This window comes from Anas acuta, chromosome 8 (genome assembly GCF_963932015.1).
Source record: "Anas acuta chromosome 8, bAnaAcu1.1, whole genome shotgun sequence".
Taxonomy (NCBI): Eukaryota; Metazoa; Chordata; class Aves; order Anseriformes; family Anatidae; genus Anas; species Anas acuta.
Window position 1 is genome coordinate 8,844,555 of NC_088986.1, and position 23,629 is coordinate 8,868,183.

At 41.5% G+C, this 23,629-nt stretch overlaps 1 protein-coding gene across 1 annotated transcript in view; it reads left to right on the top strand.

Annotated features, from left to right (window-relative positions):
• The window catches only part of TRABD2B (TraB domain containing 2B), a 279,252-nt gene extending 256,599 nt beyond the window's left edge, over nucleotides 1–22,653 (top strand). The window contains exon 7 of the mRNA XM_068690370.1: nucleotides 17,436–22,653. Within this exon, the coding sequence (XP_068546471.1) occupies nucleotides 17,436–17,658 (223 nt within the window). The 3' untranslated portion in view covers nucleotides 17,659–22,653. The remainder of the gene's footprint in view (nucleotides 1–17,435) is intronic.
• The last annotated feature ends 976 nt before the right edge of the window (nucleotides 22,654–23,629 follow it).

The following is a 23,629-nucleotide window of genomic DNA, read 5'->3' on the forward strand; positions in this document are numbered from 1 at the left end:
TATCTGATGTCAATGCCAGCTTTGTTAAGAAGAATCAGACCTGTTTTGTTCTTAAGGAGTGTTCAGTGTTGGATCCTCTCTACTGAGGTTGCTTAAGCATGAGATAAAAAACGCTTGGTCCTACATAGTTCATTACCACAAAAACAAGGGAATTCTGTATGTCTTCTACCTAGGACATGCCAAATCGTGGTGTCCCACGATGGCCCAGTGTTCCACACGGCTGTCTAGGCCAGCTCACCTTACCAGTAATGTAAGTGGGGTGCTTAAACAGTCAGATCTTGCAGGATCCTGGCAGTTAGCCACATTCCTCCTGCCCCCTTCTTATCTATCCGGAAAGGATATTGGATATTGGGCCTGATAGGGCTATGGAAATGTGCAGCTGGGAGCTTAAAGCAGTGGTGCTTGCATAGCTTTGGCAGACTTTGTGCCTTTTGTTGTTTTTATTTCAGTAAGAAATATTCCTAGGAAAAGTCTTTAAAAGGGTAGCTCTCCAGGTTAGAGTTAAATTATTCACCCAGTGCTCGTGAGAGATTTCATCTGAATCAAAACCTTTTATCCCTTTTACTTCCATTTCATTAGGATGGAGATTGGGATGAGGAAACATAAGTTTCCGCTCCCACCACGCTGGTGCTGAACCAGACTCTGTGTGTAGCCTGCTTGCTGAAAGATCCCAGGGAGATATTAGTGGGAGATCACAGCCCTAGAAATGAGGAAAGGCTGGAATAAGAGAAGTCTGCCTTGGTGCTTTCAGATGGATTTAGTGCTTCTGCAGTTCTGGAGCAACTTCTGGTGTTTTCCTGGAAACAAAACAAAACAAAAACTACAAACTGTTCAGCTAAATCACAGACTCACTACCAGCTCTGGTTTCCCCATAAATTGGATAGGGTCTCAACTGTCATAAACCAGCTGCTGCATATTGTGCTTTTGGCAGTTGTGTTTCATCAGTATTAATTGCAAGCTGGACCTTGCACAAGGCAATAAACAGTGTGTTCTTTCTAACTGGTTCCCTCCTGATTGGCAAGAAAAGAGCAGAAATTTGTGCCTGTCACCAGACTTTGTAGCACAATCGTTCCTGGGAGGAAATAGGTAGGAAAAATAATAATATGGGCAAAGCATGTGAGCTTACACTGTGTTGCCCCAATAATGTTCACCAGCACTCAACAGTGAGACTGTTAGCACTCATTTTTGGAGGATAACTGATATATTAGAAGCTCATACTCTGGCCTGTCCACATATCCATTACACGTTTGCATGTACTTAAATTGGAGCCCCCCGTCCTGTTTCTGGATGTAATGTCACTGTGTGGACTGAGCTCTGTGCATCTAGTGTTATGCTGAGCTGTGGCTCAGTCTCTCCTAATGGTTCTTCTTCCACTTTGAGTTTCGTAATTTACCTCTTGTCATCTGAAACTTGACTTTGAGACAAAGTAGAGGGATTTAGGTCATTATTATGTTTTTTGAGGGGGCGTAAAAGCTGTATAAAATTCATTGTTTCCATGCAAGGTCTTCAGAATTCAGCTGTTTGAGCCACCTTTCAACCTGAAAAGTCAAAGGGAAATTTACAGGTGGAGGACAAATCCAGGCGAATTTAAACCAGATTATTGATTCTTGTATGAACCTCATTGAACTGTGAAATGACCATGGTGCATACAGCTCTTTTCCAACGCTTTATTGACCATGGATTACAGGACTTTATGAGCCATGAACTGCAGGGCTTTTATGGACTATGGATCTCTAGGCTATCTCCTACACTCCTATGGAAATCTTAAGGTGTTTTTTTAAGCTACCAGCACAGAAACAAAGGAAATGAACACAGGAGAACTATCTTAAAGGAACATCAAAGATCTGACTCCAGCCTATAAAAGCCAGGAAATCCATAATTAATTGTTCCACTAAGACTTCAGCTCACACGGTCTTTCTGGTCTGATCCGAGGTTATAGCTACAATCTGAAATGGCCTCATGAAAAATGAGTCATCATTTAATGTCACACATCATTATTAATATTTACTTTCAGCTATACCTTGGAGATTGTCCTTTCCTTTTTGTTCTGTCTTAACAGCTGAGGCATTTGAGTTGGCACCCCTGAGTGGACAGTGTTTAGATTTGTGTGTTTGAAGGTTAGTACCGCTGTGGAGGATGAGAAAGCTCCTGCTCTGCCTTCTCCCTGTCTCTGACAGAGCTAAGATTTGCTGATCTCCTGGGTAATAGGCTTCACTGAACAATTCAGTGAAGGCTATTAAAAAAGTAAAAAACTGATGAAATGTGTGGTTTCCTCTCCCATCTGCCTCCTTCCCTCCAAATCTAAACAAGATGAAAAAGCCCTGCCTGGCTACAACTCGTGTTTGAAATTGTTTGTCAAGAACCAGAATGAAATGGAGATTTCAAGTAGCAGGATATTTCTTCTAACTTCTTGATTTTGCAGAAAGGTGCAGATATGAAGTCTGTCATTGGGAGGAATTTGAATGGAGACAGTATTAATACCCTAGCTAGCTCTAGTAGCCAGAAGTCAGTTGGGGCAGCGAGGAGTAAAAACCCTCGTGCTGTAAGGCTGTAGTCTGGCACACAGAGTATGTTATTGTTCCTGTTGACACTGTGTTAGCTAAGCTTCTCCTTGTAATATATAATTAATTACAGATCATTCACTGGCTTTTCATGAAGAGCTGCTAAGTAAATTGAAAGAACAGAGATGCCTGTGATGTTTCAGAGTAGTGAGCAAAGGCCAAATCAGTGGCGCACCTTTGTTCTAGGTCAGGCAAACAGTTTAAGGTTACAGACAAGCAGCCCAAAACAATAGAGAACCTCTCCCAAGAGGAGTGGGAGCATTACAGCTCCCGTGGCCCTCAGCAGGGCGGGAGGGAAGCTCCCTGGGAAAAGGGAGGGAGGGGAATTAGTAGCTGGGAGGATGCTTCAGGAGGCGTGAGGTTTGGAAGGAGCGATGGCAGCTGGAGGATGTGAAAGAGAGAAATGCAGTGGTGAGAAGAAAAAATTAGGAAGGACATCATGGGCAAATCAGAGGTTCACTCAAACTGCTGAGGCAGAGATCTGGGCAAAGACAGCATTGGGAAGACACTGAGGATGCACAGATGCTTCACTTGTATAGAAAAGGAATTCAAGGAAAAGAATGAGACAACAGAAAAAGAGATTATTGTCCCAGGTGTAAGCTTAGCCCTGCAAAGCCTGCCATTAATGGGAAATAAAATGAATTCCCCCTGTAATTGGAAATGGCATTTCTCTGATAGCCCAGTGCAGACTGCTCAACCCCAGACGAATGCAATAACATCACAAATATCAATTTCTTCTGGAAGCAACAATTATTTTAGGGGAAAAAAATAAAAGTTATACCAATGATAGATGAAGGGAGACAATGTGTAATAAACTGCACTAAGTGTGCCTGTGTAGAGTGAGCCTTATCAGTTTGGATGGAATTTAAGCACTTAGCCTGTTATCCTTTCTTTCAAGACAATGCAGTGATGGAAAACAGAACTCTGTCAACTCAGACAAACTTTTAATTTCACTTAACTGCATCTGAAAGGTAAATTTCAGTAAATGAATCCAAATTGCTTCCTTTTCACAACACACGGTGCTGAAATACAGTACTTAACTTCATTAAAGAAAAGGCTGCTTTTCTTTAGGGGAGACCTAGACACTTTTGAAGTCTAACAGGTAAATTGTGGTCAGATGATTTCCCTCCATATGGTGGCTTTGAGTTAGAAATTTCCATCACTGGGGCCTTGTTTGTTTAAATTACCCTCTCTGCCTCTCTGGTAAGGACACTGCACAGATTCTGCGTGCCCACTGATGCGGGATCCCTCCCTCCTCCAGCCTGTCCCCACGCAGCCAGGCAACCAGTTGCCACCATTGCATTTGCCCCGTGCTCAGCCTAATCTTAGCTAAAGGCTGGGGATTAGGAAGTGCTTCGGGAGCTTTCTGACTTCTTGCAGGGTCTCTGTCTCCCAGAGGGGCTATTCCAGCAGGCAGGAGCAGAGGTGTGCTGAAGTCGCACCTTCATCCTCTTGTCACATCGCTGTTTGGGGCTTAGCTGTGGTGTGTGGCCCCCTGGCCTTCCTCCAGCACTTCTGTCTGCCATTTCCTTCGCTGTTCTCCTGGAAGGATTTCCTTCTCAGGAAGCTTTCACAATCACAGTCCCTATCAGCAACTGCCTCCAGCCTCCAGGGCATGGCATAGAAATACCTACACATCAGAGAAACCTCGTGGTTTGATAGCTGGGATACGAGACACCTCCGTCACGCTGAGTGGTCTCAATACACCTCAAGGAGAAATTCTCCATCCCAGTTCCTCTGCAGAGGGCAGCTTTGTATGTCAAACCAGCCTAAAATCTGCTCCTAGTTTGGCCAGTTTTCAGTGAACTCTGTCGGATATACAGGGGCCAGAAGATGGCATTTTGGCCACTGAAGCAGCGTGTCCATAGGTCCTTCTCTCTCCCCCCATTGCATGCCTCTCTTGAATATAGCATCGTGCTTCTGGGAAAGGGTCTTCAGCTCCTCCTGAGCAAAACATGGCCTAGACTGTATTTTCCTCTCCTTAGTCTCTTACCATTTCCGTTCGATCCCCTCTAAGATGAGCAGATGGCTTGATGCCTCCTTACACAAGCACCAATGTTGGCACCTCTCATCCTGCCCTTCACACAGCCTGAAGCACTCAAGCCCTCCCGTGGAAGTAAAATAACAGCACAGGATAACTCGGATAACTTGGTGCAATATAAATAACAGGCAAATCTCCGGACTGTAACATATGATACAGTGATGACATATCCCTCATCCCTAGATGTTTTCTGTAGAGGTTTCTTGGATTATCGGGTTGGTCAGAGTGCACAGAACGTATTAATTAAAGCTGTGAAACCCGCACTCAGCACAGAATTCTCCTGTGCATCGCAATAACGGATGGGAAATCTTGACATTTGTGTCCAAAACTCTAGCATCTCCATGCTAATAGACCCTCCCTGTCAGCAGGCCATGAGTGATAACTTCTTTCCCCTTGTAAAGTCAAGGAATTACTTTGTTATTCTCCAGATGGGGCTGCAAAGATGTGCAGGCACACTTTCACCTGCTAGACCCAGAAAAAAGATCTGCACGTTTTATTTTGTTCTGTTGATTTTACGTAGTTGAATGTTGCTGATGTTTGCCTATTTATTTTCATTATGATTTGTCTCATCACTGATATAAATGATCAGTATGTGTACCCTATGTTAATGAAAGCTAAAAATACGTGAAAATAAAATCACTAGATATAAAGAACACTGAAGTTTCTTGGAAATAGAGATATGATTGGGATATATATAGATTTCAGTTTTCTGTCATGAAACGAAATTCTTCATTAGTAATGTGTTAGGTATTTTATTTTCATGAAATTTAAGAACATCACAAATATTAAATCCATATTTTTGAAGGCAAGCAAGTAACAAAATTGGAGCACATAAAAGCTAAGATTTTTGAGCAGTGAGGTATGCTTCAGCGCTGGATATCCAAGAACACTTTCTGCTCCTTCCTTTTCAATGCTGATTGAGGTTGAAAATACAAGATGTTTTATGGAACCTATTAAGAGATTTCTCTTCTTTCTTGTTTTCTTTTTTTTTTTTTTTTTTTTGGTATATATTAAATAAAGGTAGTCCATATTCCATGTTTATATGTGCCCCATTTTTGTGTACTTCTGACTTGGACGAAATGTAGCCCTGCCATAGCAAGTCCTTTTAAGCCTTTTTGAGCCACTGCATCTGCCTGATGCAGCACAAATAAAATGTTTGCTTAGGATTCAGTTTCAAAAACGAGCAGCTGCTGAGTTATGATAATCTCTTCACTAGCACTGCTCAGTGATGCACATCCCCACTTGTTCCACTGTTTCTTTCAGCCAGCACGGTCTCATTTCCTTACCCACTGCCAGCACTCCACTTAATCTTGAACAGCCTGTTCACTTTTCAGTTCTGTGGTTCTCCATTTTCTGCTTGAATTTTTTCTCCCATATTTTTTCTACTTGCCCTGTTTAACACTAGCTACATGTGGTTGGCATAGGCCGTTGAGCCAGGTACAAAGGGACCCCTCCACCATCGCCATCTATAAATACACTCCCTAAATTGCAGTTCTTGATACAAAAAGAGGCTCTCCATCAGCAAGTTTATTTTACCTACAGTTTATTTTGATGTTAATATTAAGCTACCATGATTGAATAGGTTAGACTCTTTTGAGATTCCCATCCATAACTGCTCCACCATAAATATTAGGTTTCAGGATTGGAGCTCTCATACAAAATGCCTCCTGTGCAGAGAGGCAAAAAAGGAGAATGTTTATTCCACTGAAAGAGTTAACCCTAAATGAGTTTGACTGTCTTCTGTGTTAATGCAAGGCTTTTTCTCCCTCTATTTTTAGTCTGTACCAGCAGCATATCCCACTGTGGTCTGGTATGCAAGGGCTTTGCTGTGAGGTTTGCAAACACTTGTATTTTTGTGTTATGAGAACAGAGCATTTGTGTGTTGTTGGAGTATGTGTTCTTCAGCATCTGAAAGGGAGTGCAGGCTGTGCATGTAATCCATGCACATGTTTATTGTTGCCTGTGAATAACCATGTACAGCAAATGGGCTCTGGAAGAAAGCTTGTTAGCAGATGTCTTCATGGCCCTTCCAATTCATAAATATGAGCCTTGACATTTATATTTTCCATATTCAGGGCTTTCACTGGCCAGATGTTCAGAGGATTGTCTCCTTGGAGCATTTAATTATGGCTCCTCATGGCATATTGTCTATCGCACACACAAAAAAAAAGAAAACTGTCTTTCTGACTCATATCAAACAGATAAGAATAAATGCTGTGGGTACCCTCAGGTAAATGGAAATCTTCTAAACCTGAAATCCACTTTAACACAGTTCTACAAAGCTGTTCTTACTCACTCAGCTGAAAAATAAGTTGTTGGTTTTAACAGGCAAAGAAAATTCAATACACAGTAGCACTTCTTCCCTGCTGTTTGGGTTGGGTGAAGAGTGTGGTTTGTGTTAAATTTGCAAGGCTGACTACAGTCGCAGATGCTGTAAGAAGTGCTGAGTAGGCTTATGCCCAGGGTGAGCTGAATTTCCTAAGTGCACAAGTGGGTAGTAAAGCACCTGCGCTCCCTAAATTGCAATACTTGATACAAAAAAAAGAAGTTCTCCATTAGGAAGTGTTGTTTTTTTCCCTATTTCCCATCAGCAAGAAAAGCTAATAGAGTCGTGTCAAAAGCTGGGCGTGGGTTGAAGGCGGGACCTCTGAAATTAAACTGTTTGCTGTGTTAAAGGCTGGCTGCCTCTCCTCTCTGACAATACACAGATATAGCAAAGACATCACTGGCCATATAAAAGCTAGCACAAACCTTCATCTCAAACACTGCAGCCCTGAGCTGAACTTAGGCATTTGAGTGACCTTCGTATCTAGCAGGTATCTAAGTACCGAAGAGTGCAGATGTGCTCTTTCTCAAGGTTAAGCTTCAGGCTTAGCAGAGCTAAATAAAATCCATAACATAGCAGAAATATCTTCTAGTGAAGGCACTTGGATACCGTAAAGAAAAAGAAATCTGTTGTTAAAATTCCAGAGAGATGCACATGTGAAACTGTCGATGCAAGACCAGAGGAAAAGGGCAAAGGATAAGGGATTTGTTTTGGGTTCTGCCATTCCCCTTCTGAGTAGTGAGCTTTGTGCCCTGTGAAATTAAGTGAAGCAAAGTACGACAGAGAGGAAGATGACATTATTGTTGTGGTGGGCAGTCGGCTTATAAGAGGGGCTTAACCGCAGTTATACTCTGCTGGTAGGTTTATCTAAGAAGACAGATTCATTGTAGAGTGAAATGGGAGGAAACCTGATTCCCTGCCACTCCCGGCAGTGCTGAAAACCCAGCAGGACCTCAGAGGGCAGCTGTGGTCCAAGTCCAGTTACTGGGATGAAGGAGAAGTAGGGTTTATTTAAATTCATATGGTTTTAATGCTATAAAAGCTGGGTTCCTGCAATTATGAAAATGCCAGGCCAAATTCCCATTTCGCTCAGATCTCCCCTTTACAATTCGTGAATAACTTAACTGAACAAAGTAAGCATTATACCTGGGGTCTGAGCCCGCCGCGCTGGAAAGCAAGGGAGCCAAGCCAATTTCTGGAGAGCTGCTGGATATCAGGGATGCTTCGCATAGTGCTACCACGGGGAGGCACGGTGCAGACCATGCTCACAAAATTCTTTGGCTCCGTTCCGTGGAGACACTTCAGGGTCCTGGTTATGATACCTGGCAGGGAAAGCTTTTGCGGCCTTTCCAGCCCTTCAGGCCAGCAAGTGGCTTTTCGTGAGTCACCAGTGGCATCTCCAGGCCTTCAGGGGGTTTGGCAGCGTTTGTGGAGAAGGAGCTCGTGTTGCGTTGGTATCATCACAGTTGCTTTGCAAGCAGCAGGAAGAATCCCAGCCTTGTGGGCATTGCAGCAATTTAATGTCCTTCGTATTACTGCCTGGTAGATGTGCCCTATGGACCTTTTTTATTTATTATTTTGAGAGCGAGTCTGCTGGAAAGAAAAAGAAGGCAGCGCTTTTGTTCAGTGGAACAAGCTTGAATTCAATTCTGCTCCAAATAACAGGTTCGAAGATCTGACCCAACCTTAATTATTCTTATTAAGAGAGACTCTGGAAAAATACAAGCAGTGAGGAAGAAAGTGAGCCCAGTGAATTAGAGAGAAAAATGTGATACAGACCAAGCAGAGAGAAAAAAAAAATGTTATATGGAGATGGAAAAAGAACAGGGAGAAGGAAAAAGAAAATTAAAATCAAATGGAAAAATGCAGTATGTTGGACATCCATTTAAGCCAGTTTATATTTTGGTTGTTCATTCTGTTCCTTAATACATTGCACAGGCATCTTCTTAGCTGAAATAATTGTGTGTCTTAGAGAACAGTCTTGGAGAAAATACTTAATTTGACAGGATGTTTTAGGTTATTTCCCCAGTACTGCCTATTCTAAATCATTTTAAAATCTGGAGGGGAAAGTCGATATCTTTTACAGTGTTTAACAAGAAAGTGACAGGGTCAAATATATACATCTCTATGAACGTATGTGTTCCCCAAGCACATCTAAACATGCATGGTTAATTCTGTGCATCTGCAAAAAATATTTGAGCCATAGGGCCCACACAGTACCAAACAAACACTTCAGTGCACATTGGAGAGGGCAAACCGAGTCACTCTGTTTCTAATTAATTGAAAGGTTAAGCCCAAGAAATAAGATAGGGATTACAACTTTGACCACCCCAAAAATTGCAAATTGTTTTGTATGTTGGGCTGGTTTAATGTGAGGGACAGTTTGCGAAATACAGACAAAAGAGAGAGATTCTTCTCGTGCCTGGTGTTTTGTTCAAAACCACCTGATTGCAGTGCTATCAAATGAACCCTTTGCATGTTGTATATCAGCAGATTGCCCCAGAAACAGCACAGATTGCATCACTGGCAAGATTTTTACCATTCTAAGATCATCTGTATATTCAAACCTTGATGTTCTTGCTTACTTTGGCTATAAATACTGCAATCATTATCTGTCCAATGACCAGTGGAAGAAGTATTTGGTTATTTGAGCCATGATGATGAGTGCCTTAATTGCACATACAAATCAGGTACACAACCAGATGTGTACAGAGGGTGGGGGTGAGTTTGTGGATGTTTTTGAGGCCACATCACTATTCAGGCTCTGCCGAACTCATCCTGGCTCAGACGTCTGCGCAGAGCCCATGAAACAAAGGGCTCTGAGCTATCCCCTGTAAGCAAGAGCCAGGCCCTGGGTAAAACTGGGATGCATTATCCCGGCTCTGTGATTGCTTCGTCCCAGTGCAGAATCACGGGGGGATATTCTTAGGATATTAGAGAATCATCAAAGCATTTCTTAGAAGGGCAAAGGAAAGAGCTAATGTTGTCATCTCCTGCCTCAGGACCACCCAGACACTCTACAACAAATCATGGGTCTTCAGCTACAGTATCTTGAATTATTGTTCACAGGGATTTTAAAGAATTTCATTTCTTTTTTTCTCCTTTTTTTTCTTTCCTTCTTTTTTATTTTTTTTTTTTATTTTTAAGGATGACATGTAGTTTCCTGACGGGCTGGTTTTAATAAGGTCAAAATCTTTGTTGTTGCCAAATCAGAGAGGAATATAACATCTTTAAGTCATTAGATGGGAATGGGGTAATTACTCAGAGGGTGTGCTTCAAAGGTTATTGGTTTTTACAGCATTCTGTGTATTTACACCACTCTGCAGTTGTCTGAAAAGGAGCTGCGGGCCTGATTCTGCTGCTGCCACGTGTGGGTGCAGGATTTGTGGGTGAGATATTTGCAAGGTTTTCTTGCAGCATTTCAGGGCAGGAGGTTGAATAGGGCCATATGCACTCTCCGGTAGGGATGGGGGAAACCTAAACCTGACCACAAAGTACAAATAAAACTTTCCCACCTGCCGAAAGTTCAGTTCAGAAAAGTGCCTTCGGAGTGCCCTGTGCTGGAGATGCTTCTCACCTGCTCCATCCTTACCTGCTGATAACATGCACGTGTCTCTCTTTGCACCACGCTGTCCTCATGCCTGAGGGACACACAGGCTGTGTCACCGTGACAGCAAACTCCTCTCCTCACCTTTCCCCATCTCCGATGCAGCATTCCCCATAGCCTCCATCCCTCTCCCGTGCTCTGGCCCCACAGCAGATGATGCTTTGCCGTAACAGTATGTCCTACCCGTGCCTGGAAGGACACTCTGCCTTTCGGGAGGTCCCTGTAGCATTCCACCCCGATGCAGGTGGATGTCAGAACAGGGCTGAATTTGCCATCACAAAGGTGTTCTGCAGGTGGCCACCTGGGCCTATAGATTGGAGCAAGAGCCTGAAAACTCACTCCATGATGGGTACGTGCTGGCGGTGTCACACTGAAGCTTCAAGGTCTCAACTCAGGTCAGAGTCAGGGGAGGAATAGAAGTGAAGTGCTTTAATGAAGTTTTGACAGTTCATTGATGCGTGATGTGGGGATAAAAACCAAATCTCCCAGTTCCAGCCCCTGGCCCATCCACAGAGGGGGGACAAAACTGCTTCAGGCACATCAGAGACATCGTCTTTCTCCTAGAGATCCTAACAAAGAGTGGGGCTATCAGGGGATGCACTGCCCTTTGCCTGTACACGGGGCTTGGAGGCTCCCAAGTGCCCACTTTAAACGGGGGAAGAGCTGTCTGTCCATCTCCGTCAGAGCCAGAGCCATGAAATAAAGCTGGATCTGAGCTCCAAGTTGCTCTCAGGTGGGGATATGGTTCCCATTTGCATCTCGTCGGAAGGCAGGCTCAGATGGAGAGCGGCAGGTTGTTGAAATGCCCCCGATGTTGTTGCCTGACCCCTCTTATCGACAGCGTGGCTGCAGCTGCCTGTCAGTGACTCTCCGGCTGTGCTGCTCACAGGGAGGGTGGATTCTTGCTCTGTGGAAAACGACCAAAGAACTGGGCTCCCAATGACCCCAGGGTAAAGAGAAAATAATAGAGATAAGGCTCTTCCTTGGCTCATCCCATGTTCTCTGTTGGCCACAAAGCAGTGTGTGAGATAGCTCACTCATTGAGACATGCAAAGGCAGTTTACTACACTGCCGCGAACGCGTAGTGGCCTCCCCTGGACCAAAACCCAATTCTTTAATCTGATCCAGGTTGGATTTTTCTCTTTTTCTCCCTTTTTTTTTTTTTTTTTTTTTTTTTTTTGATGAACTGAACCTTGCCAAAGCATGAGCCTCTTGGCCTTGATCCCATAATAGGCTTTAGGACGTGCTGAGTTGTAGGTATGTGAAAACTAACCTTGCTGGGAGCACTCGTGCTTGCAGTGCTTAGCGTCCTGCTAGTCTGGGACCAGGAGACTCAGCATCTTGCAGGATTTATCCCTCAGGCTGTAAGAACAGTGTCCATGAGAAAGGCAGCAATGAAGAAAGCCACAAAGATTGGGAAACTGTAGCTTATGCTGATCTAAAGAGCCCTTCCAGAAACACATTGAATCTTAATCTAAAAATATGAGGAGATGGAGGCTTCACATTCCCTTTCAGAGGTTACAGTAATGCTCTTCACATTTAAAACCTTGAAACATTTCTAGTGTGATTTTTTTTGCCCCAGCTTACTCTTTTTTTCTTTTTGGTTAAGCACCTACATTTTTTTTGTGTGTGTGTGTGTGTGTTATTTTTTTTTTTTAGAAGGGTGGTGAGACTTTTTGCCAGGCAGCTTGTTTACATACCACAACAGGTTGGTCACAATGCAGATATATTTTTCAAATCTTGATTAGTGTTTTGGTGACATAAACAAGTCTGGTTAGTTCCAAGAATAATTGTCTTCACTAGCAGGACATTATTTCTGATCAGCAGAAAAATTATGTGATCAACTCCTTTCACATCTGTTCATTAAATAAAAAGGAAAAAAAAATAGGGCAAAATTTGTTTGAAAAGAAACAGGAAGCATATGCTTAATATCACTTAAAAAAATCATAAGGTTAACATCAAATCACAAATGCAAAACAGCCATTATTGTATTTACTCAAAAAACTTTCCTCCAGTTTACTAGCTCATTAGGGTTTCAGCTGAAAAATGCATGTTTTCAGGGTTCAATCTATGCTGGCACATCATCTTGATAAGCTTCTTTCATCAGATGTTGTATTGTAAGAAAGGCTGTCTGAGTCCACATTTGTTTACATTTATTAAAAATACTTGTCATGTGTTTATATAGCTCCTTTGATCCAGAAAAATCCCCAAATACTTTGTAAGTTATGCTTAAAAAGGCCACTTCCTCCGCCCTGAACAGAAACCATGTTGGGACTGAAAGATGGCAGCAGATTAAATGTGCATAGAAATATCCCTGTAATTGAGCCAGTGCTCGCTCCTTCAGTGTACCAACAGTTTTCCATCAGCTTGAGAACAGTTACTGGGAGTATAAGGGTGGTTTGGGGGCAAAAAGCAGTTGAAAAAACATCTTCCTAGAGATTGCAGAGGGGCAGCATGTGAAATAAGTGGCTTCTAACTGGGAGCCAGAGCTTCTCATGCACTTTCTTTTGCTGATTATTATATTATATATATTAAATATATTATATATTTGGCTGGTAATACCTCAGAGAGACCTACAGGTCCCAGTTTGGGGCAGCTCACTTCAGAGAAGATGCAGATCAACCAGGCAGAGTCAGGGGGGAAGAGAAGAAAAGATGGAGGGAGAGCACGTGAGGACTTGCAGAAAAAGGCAGAGGGAATTGTTTGTTTAAATGAGAGAAGGCCGAGGTGAAACGTGGTTAAGTCTTCAAGATATGTGAAAGGCTGCTGAGAGTAGGAATGGAATAAACCTGCCTGTGGGGACAAGAGGAGTCACGAACTTGTGCTGTAGCATGGGATATTTGGTGAAACATTAGGCAGTAATTCTGGATGTCAAGTCTCTCTGCAGAGACTCTTGAATTGCAATCACTGTAGGGTTTTTTTGAGGCTGGATTAGACATACATGTCAGGAGGGGCTTAGATCTCATTCCTGTCTTTGGGACAGATGTGCCAGAAAGTCCCTCCTGGCCCTGTCTTCTGTGATCCTGATGCAGCATCACATGTGGTTGTATGTACCCTGCTTGTGTGAATAAACCAAGTCACACTAAAACTTTATTTGTGAGTTCCTTGCAAAGTCCTTGCAAACTAAACCAGAACAGAAATTCCCCCAAAGGGCTTTGTGTGTGTTTGTTTTATTTTTCAATTTTAAAATGCTCCCACATCATCAAGGTGCTTCAACATGCCCCCAGCGTAAAGGACTTGACTCATTTAATTGGATTCAGTAGGGTCTGTTCACGAAGCATGTGCCTGGGGCCCCATTTTTTGGGAAAGTTTTACACGTCCTAATGGTGGTAAGACAATGTATGACTAATGCACTGATTTGAAAAACTGCTCTATTATCTGATCAAAAGTACAAGCTCATGAATATGATACCCCAGGTCATTTGGCTAAACGGTACCTGGAGTCTTCCAAATTTTTAAAACAATCCCATACACAGAAGCAAAAAACAGGCATACGAACAGTGGAGCCAGTGGTTGCCTGTTCATCATAGCTCATGAGGAATGTTTTATTAAAGATGTTTTTATCAGACACAAAAACCTCAAACACGGAATATCCTGGGCTGGCAAGAGAAGGTGTGATAATAATTTAGATTATTATTCTCCAGATCTGTGATTCATTTATATTATTCTCTGAGTACATTTCAGGAATGATCAAAACCTCCCTGAGGACAGTGGAAAGTGTCCGGTTGAGTTCAGGGGTCTGTGTTTTTGCTTTCATCTGAGGGTCAGTGAGATCCTATGTACAGGGGCAAACAGGCTCAGAGGGAGTTTGGAGAAGCCATCTCCTGTCACCCGAGCCACCACTAGGATTAGTTTGTAATCTAACATGGCTCTCTAGACCTCCTCCATAGCCCGCAGGAACAGAGGGACCCCCAGCCACACTACGTACCCATAGGGACCTACACTGGAATGAGGCAGACCACCTTCTGGAGATGCTTCTCTCCCCATTTGCTATAGAAACAGCCAAGTTGCAAGCTTGAATCAGAGGTTTTACGAGGAGTTTTGTAGCATTTGTTAGAAGGGTCATTTGCTTTAATTATCTCTAAACTGCCTTGGTGGTAGGCTAGCGTGCTAAAAGTAGAGCCGCATTTAAGGAAATATATGGCTAAAGCAGGATTCCTTTGCTATTAGCATGCCTTGTACACATGCATGGAAACTCACTGTTATCCCCTCTTAAATCACTTAAGGATTTTTTAGTAACAAATAACTCCACCTAACAATATTTGTCCTAACAAAGAAGCATTTATAGAAATTTAATGTCTTGAAACCAACAAATGACCTCACTGACTGAGAAGAGGGGTCAAAAACTTCTCAGGTCTTTTGACAGGAAACCCTGGATTTCAAGTAAATTGTTTTCTTTTTCTCAAAAATACCTTTTTTTTTTCAAGGGAGGAAAGAAAAAACAAAAACAACTAAAAAATTTGACAAAATACTTCTGGCAGTTGACTAGAAGATGGAAGCACATCATACAGAAATGCAAACTGTTGATTTAAGGTTTCTTTAGGAATTCCTTAGAGGTAGTTGGCTGATGAATGGGCTCAGTTCTCTGGCCAGCCTGATCCCCTTCCCCAGACATCTCATACATACGTCCCCAGGGTGCAGAAAGGCAGTCTGTGCAAGGGACATGTTAGTCTCAAAGACTGATGAAGCCATAGAATGAGTCAGGAGTAGGATATACCCAAAGTGTATGCAAGTCCCATATGGCACTGTGGCAATAATTTTTAAATTGAAGTTGAAAACCAGACCCTTCTTGCAGTCTGAAATTTAATTTAGGGCTAAATTGCTTATTTCTGTAAGTGACAACCTAAAGAAGATTACAAGCACCTTGCCCATACATGCTAGGGAAAAGTGGTGCAGGGTAAGAACCCCAAAGCTGTGTACCCTCTATCATCATTGCTAGATCTCTGCACCACAATATCACTCAAAAGGATAAATGAGATCCGGATCAAAGGTTGGAGCATGACTGCATTTCTGTTGAAGTACTCAGCATGTGTAGTTTTGTCAGAAGTATGCTTTAATGATGCTTTATATTCGCTGTGGGTATGCCATTCATACTTGATGTTACATACATTACAGGAGCCTGAATAGACAGTACCTAATCTGCCATCATTCTTGCCAGCACTAAATTAACTGCTCAAAAACACTGGACAAATCTGAAACAGCAGCATTAACTTATCCCAGATCTGCGCTTTTTTATTAAGTGGCTGCAGCAGTTTTGATGCAATAGCACAAGTCCTGAAGCTGTATGCCCTATATCATCAATTAAAGATATAAACCAACCACTTGTTATGGGAATTTAGATAAGAGCTTTCTCCAGCATGGCTTGATTTCAAATTCTTTATTTACAGCAGTTTGTACCTCTGGAACAAGTACCACTTCTCACTGTCAAGAAATAATGCTGCTTAGATGTATTATCTGCTCTCATGAAGCAATTCCCATGTCTTTAATTATAGACTGCCTTTTCTTTTTGCTCTAATTCATTACACATTAGTTAAGATCACTTCTAGCAGCATAACAACTGTCCCGCCCAGAAGATGTGGTGACAGTGTAAAGAATGAGGGAAGAGCTGAAATGAATTATTCCAAAACTCGGGGTGAAGTGTGACGCACAGTGATTGTCTGTTGCGTTTGATGTTGACCTGCCTGTGTCAGTGCCCTCTTCTGGGTGGACTCTGGTCTTCTCACGGTTTATGATTGACTCCATGCTTGTGAGGCGTCCAAGCTAGAAGCTCGAACCGATGGTGATGGCGATAGGCCATCTTATTAATGCTCAGGCAGAAAAAGACAAAAGCATTCACTGCTACTAAATTCTCTTTCTGCACACGAATCTGGAGCAAGGTATTGTTCCTTTTATCTGATGTTATGCAATACGCAGCCTTTTTTTCTCCAAGGTCTCAGATACAGTAGCTAAATAGTTATAGGACTGCATAGCTTCTTACCCCATAAAAAACGATGTGAGGGCTGTTTTAGTAACCCTGAATCCCCTCCATGGAAGATTTAAGAAGTAACGTGGAGAATCTGCAAGTATTAGTGTCACATCTTGTTTTCAGAGGAACTTGTCTTTTTTCTCCTTGCTCCACAGCAGTGCCTTGACTCCAAAATCCACCTTGCACAGTCCGCATGCTCAGTTATGCTGCTCCGTGACAACTGGTGGATTATGGATCAGCTGAAGTGGGGCGCAAAGGAAGCATTTAATGAAATGGAGATTACAATTTAAAACTTCCTAATCAATTGCAAATGGATCTTTTTGACCTTTATTGTCATGGGAATTGTGATGAATTCCAACGTGCACATTTAAAGCAAAGTTCTGGCTCAAGCTACAATCAATAAGCACCACTACTGAGGCAAAGCCGCAGCCAGGGAAACTTCACATTGAGTCTGGTTTTGGCATTATGATAGGATCCAAAATGTCTTAAAGCCAGGAAAAGAAAAGAAGCTGCTTGGTCTCCTGTGCTCAAAGTTATCTGTTTTGTAAGGGGATCCTGGAAAATTCTTTACGGTTTTGAGACAGGGGAGGGAAATGTTTTCTGGCCCCTCCTGGACTTGGTATCCACTCCATGATGGGTAAGGCATGGCTGTGAGACAGGCCAAATTTTGAGACCTTTGTTGGCGAGAAAGTATCTAAGAACATAAGAGCTGGGTCATCCTGGTGGATTCTACCAGCAGCCAGAAGCTGAGGGACATCCTGAATCAGATCTGTTTCCAGACCATCACAGTTACTGTCCCCTGGGGATCTCTCTCCATGCAAATAATAATAATAATTGTGATTGTCATGGCTGTTGTTACTACATCTAGAATGACAGCTCACAAAGCAGAAATAAGGGCTCTCCTGTTTAATTTCCTTCTCTTTTGTTTTCTTGTAGCACCACCACGTTGCCTTCCTACATCAGGATAACCAATGGCTACATCACAGTCAAACCTCCCATTTGGATTTCCAACCGGCTGGATCAGAGACCACACTCAGACCGCCCGTCCCAGCCTCAGCCGACGAGCTCAGCTTCAGCCACCATTTTATGGCCATCAATAACTTCTCCTCTCTACGTGGCCATAGCTTCATTTCTTCTCAATCTACTGCAGCCTTCCTGACCGCATTAGGATTACGTGCAATCCCTTGGAATAGAGAAGAAAGATAATTTATGAATGAAATGGAGGTTATGACAACATTTGCAGACTGGACCTTCTCAGTGAATCAGTAGTGCCTTCTAGCTGATTTTGTCTCTTTGCCCAGATACGTTTTGAAACTCTAAAGCTTTATTGTAACACTGACTTACATCTTCTTTTTGTAGAAGGATCTTTATTTCCCATAGTGCTATGGGGTTTTGTAAAATATTCATGTTCATATAAAGAAAAAAAAAAAGAAAAAGAAAAAATGTATTTATTCGACTGGTAAACTTATTTTTTCTTGTTGTATATGTTAATAACATCCCTAGTAATCAGTAGTGATGGTGAAACAGATAAATTAATATTTCCTATATTTGTTTTCTAACTGACAACTCTGCAAATGCCTGAACTGACACCAGATGAATGGCTTTTTTCTTTAACCATTACTTTCTACAGCAACTATCCAATAAGTGCATTTTGCTGCATTTCTGTATTTTTCTTTTTAAAAAAATTCTTATTAACATAACTTAAACTGAATAAAGCAGATCCTGCTCTCTGTGGCCTATGCCCATTAGAAAAACTTGTGCATTCTTAGCTCAAGTCAGCTGCTACAATCTAAAATTTCAGATATTTTTATATGATTTAGTAAGTCATTAGTCAAAATAACCCTCTAAGATCCCCTGTTGTCTTTAACTCAACTATTTAACTTCTCTGGAAATTACCAATTTCCATCTTTGCCCTGGGATTAATTCATTATCTAACTCAAAACATCTTTTTCTTAATAAAATATTTCATTTTAAATCTGGAATTTTCCCAATGGAATTATTTTCTTCTCTCCCTCATCTTATATAAATAGAAGCCCACAATCTTTCCCAGCATAAATGAGACCAGAACTTGGTCTGTTTATAGGTTATAAAGATAAAGTTTCCTGCTAATCTATAGAACTGTTTTACACCAGTTAATGCAAGTGGGCAACCTGCAGGCGGGGAAAAAAATGTCTAGAAATTCATCATCATCCTGCTATTGTGCTTAGAGATGGTATCTCTATGCTGAATTATGATTTGTCCAAAATTATTTCAAGACCACAGGAGCCCCTTTTGTCATGGAGATGTGCAAGAACTTTCCTGTTTGTAGACTATGGTGCTTCTGTTGACTATGATGGAAAAATTAAGACAATTTGCATGTAGTGAAAAATTTGCTCACTTTCCAAGCAGCTACTTTTTAGTAATCAGATGAACAACATCTATGGGAAAAAACAAGTCCATCTTTAAAACTACCATGCTTAATAAGGCATGCTGATTTTTTCCCCAACAAAACAAGATGAAAAATCACTTTTGATACAGAAATTTCAAACAGAAAATTAATTTTACTTGAAATAGTCTTCTTTTTTTTTTTTTCTCCTGGAGTCATCTACAAAACAAAAATCTGAAATCTGTGATAAAGACGTCTTACTTAAAAAGAAAATTTAAAATTTATTTTCTTAAATGTAATGCCAACTTTCTTTTTAATGAAAAAGTAGTGCTTTTTCACCATGAAAAAAAAAAATAGCAGATAGTGATGACAATAACACTAATGCTGGTAAAAATCTGACTGAAAACAGTCATGTCACTTTCCCACCAGCCTCACAGCGTTGTGTTCAGGACTGGAGACAATTCTATAATATTCAAGTCTCCTCAGTGAGAGATGGTTTAGGATACACGGTTAGTTTGTCACTATACCAGTGAATTCAAGAAAGGAGTTAAGGGAATTATTAGACTGTAATATGCACATGGTTTTATTTGAAACCATGATAAATATTGAGCTTTTTCACCATGCATCCCAACCCACTGCTTTGCAAAGGCAAGGGAGAATACAGATGGCTTTTTTGACCTACTGTACACCATGACCTCCAGCTTTTTTCCTACTTTTGTCAGAAGGATGTGTAGATTTGTGGTCAGTTTAAGTGGGTACAGCAGCCAGTGCTGTAAGCTACCCCTATATTTTAAAGTACAGCAGTTGATAAGGCTGAATGGAAAACTTTGAGCTTTGCCACAAATGTGAGCTTCAAGCACACCCTGTGCATACCTTTATATTGTATATTTTGGCTAGCAGAAGATCAGAGATGTTAGTTTTGGAGAGGAGCCATTCACCTTGCATAATATTTATTGCACTGGGCTGGATATTGGAAACATATTTTGAGAACTTTCATTTCAGTTTTATTTGCGCTATTACTCTAGAAATGCCTTCATTTGAATATAATAGCTTAACAGACCTTCAAATTCAACCTTAATGCGCTTAAAAAGATTGGTTCTCCTGCTGTATTCAAGACAGAGCTCAGACCCGAATAGTAATGTATTATTCATAAAAAGAGAGCAGAAAATAACATAGGCAAATCTTAAGGGTGATGATAAGTTACATAGTAAAAGCAAATAGCCAATGAACCGAAGCCCATTGAATTTTATTTGTTATAGTCTGATCAAGTCCAGAAATGATTCTGTGGTACCATCCCAGAAATAATTCCAGGTGTTGGAAAACTTACAGAATAAATAGGCTAGACCATAAAAAGATAAGAGAGAGAAAGAGAGAGAGAGAGAGAGAGAAAAGAGCAGAAAACAGAATCAAGTTGTCCATGACCAAAAGGAAAACCAACAGGACCAAGACTGGGACTTGCAGTTCTCCTGTTCCCATCCTGTGGCTTTCTCCAGAGGCCTGTGAGGCTTTTAGGAATATGATGAGCACAGATGTCACCACACTCACAGCTGTCACTATGCCACACAGAACACTCAGTTTGTCACTAATGAGTTTTTCGTGAATCACTTCTCCATTGGACAGTAATGCTAAGTACTTACTAGCTCAGATATCACGGCATGTTTGGATATCACAGTATGTAAATAGCTTGGATATCAACGTATGTTCTGACATATGTGCATTTCTTGGCATTTTGTCTGTAATTCCTGTGAAACGAATGAATGTTGCTGGAGGTCACCAAATTTCAATTGTGCTCGTGCCCAGTGTTTGTCATTCTGCAGTGCAGGTTTCAAAGCAAGGTGCCTTCTGGGTTTGGAGTCAACACATTTGACATTTGCTAGCTAAAAGCATCTAGTGCACCCAGTCATCTGAGCTCCCTCTGGGTAGGGGAGAAGAAACCACTTGTGATAAATACAAGATTAAGTAGCTTCCCATAGATAGCTCAGGAACCCCACGTGAACAGCTGTAGCGCAGTTCGCTGACCAAGCATTTCTTTTATTCTGTTGTCTTCCCTAAGGTGTGACTTAGGGTAACTTTTGTTAATCCTTGGTGTGTAAGCATAGCAATACTAGAAAATGAGACCCTCACTGTGATTGATAGAGTATTTATGCATCAGCAATAGCAGCTCAGTATTAATTAAAATGCACCAGTACTGGTGTGTTTAGCACAGATCTATGCACATCCATTGCAATGGATCATGACTATATTCCACGTGAGTTTAGAGTGTGTATCAGGTTTGATGCAAGCTCTTGAAGTAACACTGACTACCAGCTTCATGGGACTTCAGTTTTATTCTGTGGGTTTCTCAGAAAATGGGGAGCCAACTGCTTTGTCTCTTCCTGAGGGAAGCTCAGATTCCCATGTAATTGCAAGATTCCAGGAGCAGGGGATTTAAAAATAAATGAATAAATCCATGCTATATAAAATAACAAACTTTGATGGTACTATTTACCCGTGAGAAACACAATCAAGAGAGTCGTGCAATGTGTAGCAATCAAGGACATTTTGATGTGGTTGAGTCCAAAGCTGAATGAATGCATGATTCATCCTTTCAACTCAGCTACAGCTGACACTGCTGCAGCGCACAGTACCTGTAATGGTAACATTATAAAGGAATGCTAATTATCTGCCAAGCTATTGCCCCAGTAGAATAAATAGCCCATACCACCAGCAATAGAATTAACTTCTGCTGTTTCATTGTTTTAATGCTTTTCTTGCCAGTGTTTAACTATAGATGCTGTATTAACATGCATTGCCACTTGAAGAACCAGCTAGTAGGCTGGGACAGAAGGTATGTTATATTTTACAACTGATGTAGTTCTCTGCAATCCCTTGGGCTGTTGAATAATGCAATACCTCTTCTGGAAATAAATGATGAACGTGATTTATAAATATGCTTTATACAGGTGTCAAAAATCTGCTTTGTTGAACTTCCCTTCTCATTCCTCCAAGCTCCGCTGTGATTTAGGAACACCCAAGGTACAGAGCTGTGTATTTATCTAAGTTCTTCAGTATACAATTGTGGAGAGAGACAGAGGGGCAGGCGGCGGGGAAGCGAGAATTTAACCTATGTTTAGTGCATTGATTAGTCAAATGATATGTCCCAATCAGTCATTATCATGTACCGCTGATAGGGAGGAATTTCCTATCATGTATTTACATTAGAGAAACCAAAGTGCCAAAGTCATTATCTCAGCATAAATGTTATCATTCCTAACTTTGCTTAGTACCGTATTTCTATGTTATATCCAAAAGGCATATGAGCTTGTCATATCTCTGAAGTGATCAATGTTCCATGGAGTGTGTTAGATTTCAGCTTCAATTTAGGCTTGTTTCAGTTTAACTGGAGCAGAAAGCCAATTTCCTAATTTTGAGCATATGGGTGTGGGTATGTGTGTCTGTGTGTCTGCGTGTGAGTGTGTTTTGTCCCAACCCAAATGCAAATTTTCCTGTGACTAGCTTTTCAGGAGGTACTTTAATCTAACTAAAACCAGTGAGATCTTTCCAATTAGCAGTTGATACTTTTCTGCCACAGGAATGAACAACCACCCTGCAGATTCACTGAATTTTAAATTGCACATTTGTCAGTTTTCAATTCAAATGTATTTCAAATATTTTTCCTGTTCCGCCTCCTGCTTTTGTGAACTGTTTTGAAGAGTGTAATAAAAAGATGCTTTCTAATATTATTTTGTCAAAATATTTTTGTAGCATAATATATTAATAAAATGTTATTATAAATCCATAGCACAAGAATTGTGTATGTCTGAGTTCTTTCTTTTGCACTACAAGCTAGGGAATCACTGAAAAGGAGAAAAGTCAGTTTGCAGCATTTCCTTTTGCTCAAGACCAACTTTGATGATGAGGAATTAATTCTCTGGGGAAGGTTTCTTATAGAATAATTCAAATAAAAATACAAATACAAATAAAAATGGACCTGTGTCTCCCTTGGGGATGGCCCTGAAGCTACCTCTCTGCACCAAGGTGCAGCGACACAAAGCTCTGCTCATTTTTCTGGGCATATTCCTTTCTGTTCCTGCATCCAAAGCCTGCCTCACAGCTGACATTTCAGACTTCTTCCTGGTCACAGGATTGTTGCTTGCTTATTAATTAGGTGCTAAATCATTTGCTCTTTAACACACTATTTTGGAGAGGACTCCACCAGCAAAGCTGGTTTAGAAATATCCACCACAGGAAACAGCACAAGTACTTGAGCTAGTCTGAAGTAAACTAACTAAGGCACAGGAAGGGATCGCCACTGAAATACAGGGAGGAACCTCTCTAAAAACATGATAAAAAAGACTCCATTGCTTAAAATACACCCAACAATCTCCACCATGGGTCTCTGAGCCAGTCCAGAGTCCACATGGTCCAGCCCTGGCCCTAACCACCCCTGCCCCTGGCCAGCCTCTCACTGCCAGCTATTCCTGGCCCTGACCAGCCCCAGTCTGCCAAATCCTTTTGCTCTTAAGTGTTCTGCTCAGCCACAGGTCTGAAAAGCTGAAAAACCTTCCGTCAGCACAGCCAGATATTGGCTCAGTGGTGCCGTTTGCTTAAGCTTCTCCTTCCCTTGACCCCTCTCTGTACTCCTAGGTTGTAATTTCAGCTTTCTACTCCAACGCGAGATTTTCTTGTTTATAGATTTGCACTGGGAAAAGGCAAAGCCGTGATGAGAAAAATTCAGGGCAGACAGTTTGGGTTTCTTGTGGGACAGCTCGGGATCTGTGCTGCT